This window comes from Tachysurus vachellii, chromosome 7 (genome assembly GCF_030014155.1).
Source record: "Tachysurus vachellii isolate PV-2020 chromosome 7, HZAU_Pvac_v1, whole genome shotgun sequence".
NCBI classification, from domain to species: Eukaryota; Metazoa; Chordata; class Actinopteri; order Siluriformes; family Bagridae; genus Tachysurus; species Tachysurus vachellii.
In genome coordinates, this window is record NC_083466.1 from 27,229,226 (window position 1) to 27,241,092 (window position 11,867).

At 37.3% G+C, this 11,867-nt stretch overlaps 1 protein-coding gene across 1 annotated transcript; it reads left to right on the plus strand.

Moving 5' to 3' along the window:
- Nucleotides 1-113: 113 nt before the first annotated feature.
- On the plus strand, nt 114-7,481 carry LOC132849069 (zinc finger protein 485-like). The gene is made up of 5 exons (XM_060875257.1): nt 114-1,359; nt 2,800-2,881; nt 3,922-3,967; nt 4,085-4,397; nt 5,499-7,481. Exons 1-5 carry the CDS (start codon nt 1,051-1,053, stop codon nt 6,576-6,578), a joined length of 1,830 nt encoding a protein of 609 aa, XP_060731240.1. The 5' UTR covers nt 114-1,050; the 3' UTR covers nt 6,579-7,481.
- Nucleotides 7,482-11,867: the final 4,386 nt, after the last annotated feature.

Below are 11,867 nucleotides of genomic sequence, written 5' to 3' on the forward strand. Positions count from 1 at the left end.
TATTGCAGAGAAACACTTTAATGAATTCAATTAATACTGTTCAGATTGAAAATATAAATATGTCTGATTTCACAGTCTGATTTGTCAAACTACATTTTCACACTGCACACATCATGGATCAAGCAGGATCAGTTGACGTTCATAAGCAATACATAATTGCCAACACTTACTGTACAATGTACGTTATTCTCTACAATATGCAATTCCCAAGACATTTACTGTGATATTACTAAAATTTTACTAACATTTTTTGGTTTTAGTTTGAACTTTTTATGCAGCATCATAAGTGGTTGATTAATTGCTGTTAACAAAAATTAATGGAGAATGCGGGTTCACAGCATTAGACTAGCCTGGACGTAAAACAAAGCTTTCTGCTCTCTATATAAAAGGTTCAACAGGCATTCTGCTGTTATCAAAGTACATGTTTGTACTTAGTATATAACAAAGAGTTTAATTTATCGATTGTTTTGTAACTAGATATAGACCACGACACAAAGATGTAGATTTTTGACAGTTTCTCAAACTCAACTAGGCATTTATGATTTTTAAACCATGTCTGTGGAGCATTAGTAAGATCAGGCACTGTAGTTGAGTAAGAAGGCTTGTTGTAGTTCATCCTAAAGTTGTTCAGAAGTGTTGAGGTCATTGCTCTTGAGTTCTTTCACTCCAAACCTGGGAAACCATGTCTTCATAGAGCTGGCTTTGTACACAGGGACACGGCCATTCTGGAACAGGTTTGAGACTCGGAGTTTCAGCGAACATAAATTGTAACGTCGAGATGTTTTAGACACTAGTGTGCTTCATCGTGTTGAAAGAAGAACCACATGTGGTCCTGCTACTCAGGTGTCCATATTCTTGTGGCCTAAATGTGTTTTAGTATATATATTTTTTTAATGATGTGACTTTTATTTTGACAGTAATCTTACCTAAATCCACCCGGATGTTAAAATGAATTAATTTGCTTATTACTTTTTCTGGTGTAAACATGCAATAGAGAAGCACGTGTTTTCAAATCATATTAATAAAATAAATAAATAAATAAACGCAACAATGGTCCGCGGTTGTGCTTTTCCCAACTGCACCAACAAGATGACTAAAAGAAGTGGACTCAGTTTTCACCGTTTTCCTTTTCACACTCCGAAAACCCTGCACTTGTGGTTGCTCGCCCTGAGGATGGATGTAAACACACCGGTTTATAAACTCCGCACTGCTGATTTCAGAGTGTGTGGCGCTCATTTCACGGATGATGACTTTTTCACAGAAACCGCACGCAAAACCACACGCAAACTCAGATGTCTCAAGAGATCAGCTGTGCCTCATTCGGACCTGGGGCATGTCTGGGGCATCAGTGAACCTGAGGTAAAGTCACACTTACTGTACACTAATAAGTGACATTGTGCCACGTAGGCTTAAAAAATGTGTGTGTATATATATATATATATATATGTGTATATACATATATATATATATATATATATATGTGTATATACATACACACACACACAGGGGCGGTTCTAGGATTTCACCTTTAGGGGGGCCAGTAAGGGCCCCCAGTGAAATATGAACATAGTAAGCCAAAAGTTATGGTATTATTAAATGGCAAAAGTGGACACCAAAATTGTATACATGATGTAATAATGCCATGATGCCAGTTTTGAATCAAATCAGTTCATGTATGTGTGCATTCTCTACAAACAGTGTGTCCAATGAATGCAGTCATTAATAAAAAAAATATTCACAAGACAAAGAACAAATCAATAAATGTTATTTTTATTTAGTATTGAATGGATTGTTTGCATTAATATTTTGTTTGTGCTACAACTCTGGTAATAAGAATAGTGACATTTCACTGCTTTTGGTTGCCGTCTTTGCGGTTTAACCGCTGATTAACGTTATAGATAAAAGCCTCGAGCTCTGACTGCGCGTGCACGCTGCGCGTGCCTGTGCTTCTCCGTTCATATAAAGCAGACAGCTGATGACGCACTTTTGAAAGACTACAACGCACGCGCGTAAAAGCAAAATGAAAAAATTCTCTCTTGCATCAAACTGATAAATAATTTTCGAAATGTCCTGCTTTTAAACGTAATTTTTATTGTTTATTTTTTAAAGTAAATGTTATACTTATAGTGTTAGGGTGGCTGAGATCACAGACAGGGGGGCTGGAGCCACCCTAAAAAAGGTCTAGAACCGCCCCTGTATATATGTGTGTGTATATATATATATATATATATATATATATATATATATATATATATAAATAATGTACAACATAATATCCAAACAAATTCGAACCCTAAACAAACGTTTGCCATCAATCCAGGCAACTGTCTAATGATGTCGCGCATAGATACTACAGAAAGTGTAAGTAACCGGAACTACTTTGCCCTGTGTTCTGTAACTCTATGTAACTCTATGGGTTCTATATATATATATATTATATAGATTAATATAATATATATATATATATATATATATATATATATATATATATATATATATATATATAATGTGTGTATGTGTGTGTGTATTTGTATACACTCGCCAGTCACTTTATTAGAAACATCTGGATTTATGTAATCTCCCAATCTTTCAGATACATGTCAAGAGCTTTAGTCAAAAGTCAATAAACATGAGAACTTGAGAAAAGTGTGATCTCACAGACTTTAATCTCTAGATTTTATACAGACAGCAATGTTACACTGTCTGTCAAATTGTACAAATTCCATTCAGTCATATCTATTTATTCCATAGCTGTGTTACGAGCCAACGTTCTGACTTGGATGTATTTTTTTCCCACAGGATTGTAACCTAAAAGATGAGCCACGTCCAGTGATTATAGGACAGTATGAGATTGTTACAGTGCCTCAAACTGACCACAAAGGTAAGGGAAATTGTTTATGATTAACACTGATTAATACTTTTATTTGTATATTTATTTTGCAGTGCAGAAAGGGAAATTATGGGTTAACTAATGGACTGACATGCAGTCCAAAGTCCTAACAGCACTTCAGTGTGAATCAGTGGTGCGAATGCTGATTGGATGAGGCAGGAAGTTTTGTCTGGTTGTTTATCTTTGAGATAAATTTGAGAGCTACCTACTGTACAGCCATTTGTAGTAAATCAACCTTTGTTACAGTGATGTAATATCTAAATAGAATTTTTATGCCTCCATTGTTTGTTTTCATGTTGTCAGTCTGTCTGACTGAATAAGATTCAATTCCTTTGATATTTCAAGACTAAGTCGTTGAATGTTTGTAGAATTTGTGTGGGATGCTCATTGGAACCAGCAGATGGACCGTAGAATTTGAAATAGACCCAAACAGGTTCAAGGTTACAGCAAAGTTATATGTCTTTAAATAGTTTTTATTTAAATGTTTCCTTTGTGTTTGAAGTACATTTTATTATATTTGTATTCAAGGAGTACAACTTAGTAACAAAAAGGACTTGTTATTTTAGTTGATGCATGATAGGTGATTATAGTGAGTCAACTTCTGCTCTCACAAAATATTTCAATAACAAAAAAAAAAACTCATATGTGCTTATTTTTAGGCCTAGCTGATTATTATTCTGTTAATAAGAACAACCAAATGAATACTTGGTTACAATGCAGGTCACTTGGCCATGAAAGCCACAAAATGTTGCACCACATATTTGTTATTGTACCACCAACCAGCCCAATGGAAGGATTCTAAAGCTAATCTATGGATCCTTAACTCCAGCTGCAAAGGAGGAGAGTTTGACTCCTGAGTTATAGGCCAAACCTTCTGCTGTAGTTGCTTCCACTAATTTAAGTTTTCATAGCGATAGAAAATGGGTAAACATTCATTTTATCTCTGGAAATTCTTGCATTTGGGCTAAATATTAAATGCAATGTGTAAAAAAATATGTGTTGTATTTGAATTCCTTAATATTTTTCCACAGCTGTCAAGAGCTTTCAGCCTTCTTATCAAGGAACTAGCATTTTTAAGTAAGACATTCTCTTTGGTTGTTTTTTTTTCATTCATGATTTCAAATTACATTGGTACAGTTGTATTAATTCAGTATTTTATAGTGAATGCCTTATTCTTTTATGTTTTTTTTTTAGACGCACTGAGGTGCTGGTAAACACACAGTGTTTGCTGGAGCTCTTTCAGTTCTGTTGGCTTTGTCATAAAGAGTCCTGTATTACCATTGAGGGCAGTGAGAAGCTGTTTTCAGTGACCCAGGATTGCCAGAACTGTGGCCACCAAAGACAATGGAGGAGTCACCCGCCTTTAGCCGAACCTACAGAAACATTTCATAATGAACCAAAAGACCACATAGAGACGTTTGATAAAATACATGAGGACAGTGATGATATGGCTTCATACATAGAGATGGAACACACATTGGAGCCTGGGGATGACGATAGTGAGGAGGTGGGTATTTAGTCTTTTACAAACTATTATTAACATCACAGTCATCTGGTCACAAATGCATGCCCAGAAAGCATATTCCCAGAGCATGCAACTCCTTGACTTGTGCAGATGTGAAATGTTCATTCATTCACTCATTTTCTACCGCTTATCCGAACTACCTCAGGCGTCATCGGGCATCAAGGCAGGATACGCCCTGGACGGAGTGCCAACCCATCGCAGGGCACACACACACTCATTCACTCACACAATCACACACTACGGACAATTTTCCAGAGATGCCAATCAACCTACCATGCATGTCTTTGGACCGGGGGAGGAAACAGTAGTACCCGGAGGAAACCCCCGAGGCACGGGGAGAACATGCAAACTCCACACACACAAGGCGGAGGCGGGAATCGAACCCCCAACCCTGGAGGTGTGAGGCGAACGTGCTAACCACTAAGCCACCGTGACCCCCTAGATGTGAAATGTGCTTTGTGAAATTTTTAAGGAAATTTATGGAATTGAAATTTAATTGAAATTTAGAGTGTCTTTCATATTTGACTGAATTATTGGGTAGCTGTGGACTTGCTTATGTTTAGCAATCCCAAGCCTATGAATTAGATAGAACATCCTGTAAAGAACATTAAGTGGACACCATTCACAGCACAACCTTTATTTAAAGGCACGCAAACACTATTTTGCCAAGGTTATTTAGTGATGGGAGATGGTTAAATGCCCCTCACAGGATAGATGATGGGCAATTAAACGCTTATCAAAAGTCTGGGGTTGTGGGGTTGAGCAATGCATTAGCCACAAACTTTGCTAGGCAGCTAGTTTTTCAGGAGTGTATAGTAGGAGGGTACAGAAAAGTAATATAAAAATAATTAGTGGTTGTGCCAGTCAAAGTGCCAGTGATGAGTAGAAATACTTGGTGCAAGCAGAACCATGTCTTTTAAATTTGCAGATATACTTCACATTCCCCATGCAAACATTTTTGAGACACTGAGGTATTAACATATTACCTTTTAACAGCATTGTCATTTTAAGCCTTTTTTTTTACATGAAAATTTTAATACACATTAGCTCCAATGCCCTAATCAAGGATTTTATATCTTGCAGGTTGTGGTCCAGATTGGGTCATCAGATCATGAGGGCAGTGAAGAAAGCTATGAGCAGATGTTTATTGAAACAGATGGGTCATATTTTTCAAGTACTGAAGAGGAAACAAGCTTGCAGGAAGAGATGAAGAAGAAAAAAGATTCTAAAAGACTTGACAGTTCAGATGAGTGGCAGCCAGATTCGAGTGAAGAGGCCACAGACTCCGATGTGTCCATGGATGAAGACATGTTCACAGCTTTAAAGGAGGACGGTCAGGGTAAACTTGTGGTGTGGTGTACACAATGTGGGACCGAGGCCTCGCTCTCTTGTTCTGTCCTTCGACACAAGAAAGTCTTCTGCTGTGCTCAGTGTGATGCTGGGGATGATACTGAGATGCTCAGCTTAGAAAAACTATCTGTTCGTTTTGATGACTTTTCCAGTTTTCAGAGACATGCTGAACAGGAACATGGCGTCAAGAAATTATATAAGTTGTGCCAGGAATGTGGCAAGTTTGTTATAGCGGACACTCAAACAAAAGAACATAAATGTGAACAAAAGATCAAATTTGTTGTCTGTCAAGAGTGTGGAAAAAGATTCCTCACTGAGGTCGGCTTAAAGAGGCATTGCACTAAACTCCACGAAGATGCAGATCATCCTTGTAAATACTGCCTGAAGATGTTTAAAAACAGGCCAGCAAAACTGCAACATGAGCAAACACATCCTAAGGAAAAACAGCCATACAGCTGTCCAGACTGTCCAGAGAAATTTGACAATCTTTACAAACGCAACAGCCATGTCAGATCCCACAGAGGTCCATATAAGTATTTGTGTGATATATGTGAAAAGCGTTTTAAAGACCTCCACAGGCTGAGGAGACATAAACTCATCCACTCTGGAGAAAAGCCTTATAAATGCCAAGTCTGTGAGCGTTCCTTTAACCAAATGGAAAACCTCACTTCTCACATGCGTGTCCACACCGGAGAGAAACCTTTCATGTGCGAGCAATGCGGAGAGTGTTTTAACCACAACGTCAGCCTGAAGAACCACAAGCAACGGCACCACCACTTGGTTTTGAGTCAGGAGGACGATGAAACAGGATGAACTAGAAAACAGGGAACTGAATACTATAAATGGGGACATTCCTTGACATTCCATGACATTCTAGAGCAGGGGTGTCAAACTCAGGCCCACGGGCCAAATTTGGCCACGGTGTAATTATATTTGGCCCGCGAGATCATATCAAATGTGCATTACAGCTGGCTAGCCGCCTGCTCTGCTAATACTACAAATCCCAGAATGCCTCACTGTATTGACGCGTAGTCACGAAATGCAAGCGCCCCTCATTCTCTGTCGACAGTCGTTAACAATCATGCTATAGTCACATCGAGCAAGTTAACTCCACCCTCCACAAAAATGGCCAAACGAAAGATGGACAATAGGAGCTTTCAAGACAGATGGGAGGCAGATTATCTGTTCACGAATATAAAGGACAGACCTGTTTGCCTCATGTTCATATCACATAAGAAGACAATATGAAACGAAACATTATGAGAAGTATAAGGACCTGGACGTAAAGCAGAAGCTCCAGAATGTGGAGGAGATGAAAAAAGTCTGGTTTCCCGGGTGACTACTGTATATTCATGAAAGCAAAATCAAAAAGTGAAGCTGCTGTAAAGGCTGTAAAGCTTTATTGTGTCAGCAGAGATCGCAAAATCTGCCCGGCACTTTAATGAGGGAGAGTTTGTCAAAAAGTACATGGTTAAAGTTTGCGAAATGAACACCACTGATGTGTCTTTTATTTCAAATTTAATTTCTTATGTGTTTGTAATATCAAGCTCTGGTTGTTCCAAATCCTGTGTTCAACAAAACTAAAGTTTGTTTCCATATGACAAAGGTTGAACGTTACATATCAGTTGCAGTTAATTTTTCAATAAATATTCAGTTTGGCCTGTGACTTTATCTCAGTTTTATATTTTGGCCCACTGTGAATTTGACACCCCTGGTCTAGAGGACATGATTGAAATGAGTACAATGGAGCGTGTTGCTATAATGTGTTTGTTTCATCTCCTCTTGGAGCTTGATTAGTATTCAGACAGAAATGTTGCATTTCTAATGAATCATTATTTGTTTGAGTAGAAAGCAGTACAAATAAGTATGTTCAGGAGTGTCAAGAAAATCAAAAACATGCAGATATTTACCTCATCTACCCACGTGAAACTAATAGGGCATTAACTGGGATTTAAAAGTACTCCCTAGAGCCAAGACCTGTGAAGAAACCAAATAGTATTGATCAAGAGGCAAATTCTGTGTTATTTAATATGCACCTACCCTACACTTCCTCGAGGGTTTTTTGGCTGGCTATGGCTTTTAGATTCTGTCATTTTATTTTATAAGCATTTTTTACAGACAGGAAACCTAGGTTGTTTTTACGTGTCATTTCCCCAAATGTTTGGTACATTTTCAGTCTAAATGCTCTTTTTGAGCTTAGGAGCTGGTCTCTTAAACTGAACCCTCTTATAGTCCACATTGTGTGTGAAAACAATCCACTCTCAGAACTGGATATTGAGTGATTTGATGGGTTTATTGTGGTACTTTCTGTTTTGAATGATGGTGCAAAGAGGGATGTTATAATTAATAGAGACAGAAAACCTTATCATGGTGTTATACTGTACATGCAAATGGCAGCTTTACCTGTAGAATTGTGTGATTGATCTGTAGGTTGGAAGGAATTCATTTGTGTTTGGGCAAATTGTGAAAATTTCCCTGAGAACATTTTTTTTTAAAGAGCAAAAAAAAGAGGTTCTAAAGCCGGGCTCACGCTGTGCAATTTTTCATAATCCTGTGCAATTGTTGCTTCTCAGACTGTATGAACATGATCCCCATGTCACACGTGTGTAGGATCTCAGTTGTCATCATGTCAGACTGTACGACGGTCAAGAGGGGTCAAATTAAGACGCACACAAGAAGACTTGTCCGGGGTTTTACATCATCAATCTGTGACACGTCCAGACCCACATTCTCTCGCTAAAATGGCAGGTAGCCGCAAACGAAAACAATCTGTAGCGTTTTGTTCATGATAATCCTTGATGGAAAAAAAAAAACAGAAAAAATGACCACTCCCCTGGTTTGAAGTTGTCACGGTAAGTGCATAATCTCTTTTGTCCTACTGGTTCTTGGTTTGAAGCTTCAGACATTTGAGTGTCTGAAATCTTCGGACACTCCCAGAACTTAATCAGAGGAAAGACTGATCGCAATGGTGAAAGAAATCTTTTAGGATTTTCAAAATTTGTCTCAGATGACCGTGACCAAAATCGCTTCCAAAATCGCCCCTTTATTTCTAAGGCTACTGATGACCTTATCTGATCCTATGACACAGGTCTTTTATCATTTTTAAAGAATAAGTTATGTCACAAACTACAAAAAGTAATGTGGCACAAGCTACTCCAGGGAATTAAAACTAATTCTCTCAAAATGTATTTGAAATCATTTGTTGAAAGTCATTTTTGAAAAAAAATAAATAAAATGTTGAATTTGCACCATTCATGTTGTTTGAAAAGCAGACATACTATGGTTGAACAAAGCAAGGTTTTATTTTAATTCATGAAAGAAAATGTGCTTAACTTTTTTGCAATACATAAGTGACCATTTGAGCACATCATTATTGTTAAAATGATGTTATGGTTCTATCCAATAAAATATGTTAAAGGTGCCCTTCCACACAAAACCGTTTTTACTTGGATTTTTTGATATGTGTTAGGTCCATATGTGTTTGTGTTGGGCTACCTCCCCGGTCAGTTCTAGCCACTTAAAAGAAATAAGGGGAGAAATCAGGTCAGTTGGAAAAGCTGGTCACTCCGACGTCAGAGTGACTGAGCTCATTACTATTCATGAGCTCTCCCACTTGAGACCACGCCCCCAGAATTCGTGTAGCTCAGTGAGTTTCCTATACAGCAAGGATGGCTGAACGTTAACGGGCTTGTGAAGAAGACGTTCTGCCGCAATTCAAGGTGATTGTAAACAAATTTCCTCTAGCCTAGGCTACTTATTGTGTGGGTGAATGAATAGTCATGCTCTCATATCCTAGCAGTTAGCCAATCGGAGCCAAGCAGCATAGCTCATTTGAATATTCATGAGAACCGGCGCAAATCGAGCTGAGTCTTCCTGCAGGCTTTCTATACCACACTAGAATGGCTTGAAACAAGGTAACCAAGGCATTATTTCCACACAAAAAAGTTACAGAGTCCATGGTAAACTTCAGACATTACCACAAAAGTGATGAAATACGTGTGGCAGGGCACCTTTAATTTATCACTGTGTGAAAATGCTCGGAGAGGGTGATGTTTTTTCTTCTTCTTCTTCTTCTTCTTTTTTCTAATGTTACGTTCCATTACGTAATGTGTAGGTTTTGGGATGTTGTGTTCTTCTCCCTTTTTTTTCTCTCTGCTAAGCAGCTCTTCCAAATCAACTGCACCTGAGGCCAATTAGCTGAGATGGGCGCCGATGTATTTGGGTTTACAGTATATACCCCTTCTATATTTTTCACCTGTTTTTCGTTAGTCAGGGAGAGAGGTAAGAATATTGTCTTTTTATTTTTATTTTGGGCAGGGAAGTTACTTGGTTAACTTTAAGTAAGTTTCTGTTTTGTTTGTTGTTTTCGGCATTTGCTCTCTCCTGACGCTTTGGGTTGTTTAGGCTTATTTATAGTTTGTATTCATTGGCTTTTGTTACGCCCTGGACAATAAAAAAAAGAAAATGAATATTTTTTTTGGTGCGGTGTTCTTTCCAAACATAGTGTTAAATAGAGGGGATTTGTGTGAACCTTTATGAGTAGTACCAATTTAAAAAGTGAGAAGAGCTGGGATAGAGGAAAAGGAAAGTTCTCATTTATTTATTTATTTTACTTGTTTACGTTCTCAATAACCCCTAGACGATTTGAGTTCGTAACACTAAATATACACCAGATAGGCATAAGAAGTCAAGATTAATCAGGTGGGGCAAAATGTGGTGTTAAATGTTTAACATTTAACAAAAGTGTACTGGTTCCTTACGTCTAGTCTTTTCTACTAGTATATAACCAACACATCAAAATCATATGCTCTGACTACTCTTGGTTACATTACATTAAATTACATTACATAAAATCAGTAGTTTGTCACTGGAGAAGGTAGAGTATTTGGAAATAAGCACTCCTGCTATTAAAAATGTAATTGAGTAAGTAGCTTTGCTTCATGTAGCTAACTAGATCCCAACAATGCATAACAAAATATAAACGCTAAATAAAACATCTACCAAGTAACAAGTAACGTTGATGATAAAATTAATTGCATGTCCAAGAAATTAAGTAAAATGTTGAGATGTTTAGAGAGAAATGTCTGAACTACAAGGATCGTGCTGGTTCTCTCAACACTACAATCTTAAATTCTACTTCTGTTACCTGGAGCCCAATTTTAGTAGCAGATCATCTGTGATGATATGAGTAAGAAACCTTGAGAGGAACCAGATCCAGAAGGAAACCCATCCTCATTTGTGAGAAACTGGGCAGTAAATAATGCAAATTGTAGGCGAGTGGAATTGTGCAACCAAGAGCTCTTGAGGAACTAACAGGTCATTTCTAAGTTCATTACAAAATGAAGACTAATTCCTTCCTGCCTGGGTTACTGTGCTTAGGTACGCTTATCACTGATATTCATATTGTATTGATTCAAACCTGCACAATATTGTTTTTTTTTTCCCTTTCGAAATCACCTTATTAATTTACAGTTCTATGCAAATAAATTAAATAAAACATTTAATACAATTTAATAAATAAAAGTGACTGATATAATGAATGTTTCATTCACTCTCATTCATTTAGGAGCACATAATTATAATAAAACTTGTTAAATTTTTCTATGTAATTTCTAATTTATGTCATTTGAATGATTTTCAAACGTCGTACGTATACGTACAATTTTATAAAAACATGATAAAATTGTCCCTCAAAATATATTTTGTGGGGCCGGGGGCGTGGTCAAGTGAAGATTTTGTGAATGGTGAGCAGAGCCGTGGAAAGTCAATGGCTCTAATCACATACAGTATCTGTGCTCAATAGTTATAATAACTTTTGTGTAGAATTGTAAAAAAGAGGGAGAACCGAGAGTGAAAGATAAGCACCCAGTGCCGTGTGTGTGTGCATTTTATCCAATCAGTTGTCTATCTACACTTATATCTATAGATATAATTGTATAATACAATTATATTGTATAATATCAATATTCATTAGGTAAGTATATAGATACACTTACCTAATGAATAGTGATATTATACAATTCTGACCCCAACTACTTGGTGTTTGATTTAATTTTAAATGTACATGTTCTCGTGTGTGTGTGTGAGAGAGAGTATACACTC

Bases quoted from the DNA above. Each gene is read 5' to 3' on its own strand.
- LOC132849069 (XM_060875257.1), top strand. From the start codon at position 1,051: ATGGTCCGCGGTTGTGCTTTTCCCAACTGCACCAACAAGATGACTAAA. The intron at 2,882-3,921 runs GTAAGGGAAATT...ATTTTTCCACAG, and splicing joins GCCTCAAACTGACCACAAAG to CTGTCAAGAGCTTTCAGCCT. The intron at 4,398-5,498 runs GTGGGTATTTAG...TATATCTTGCAG, and splicing joins GGGATGACGATAGTGAGGAG to GTTGTGGTCCAGATTGGGTC.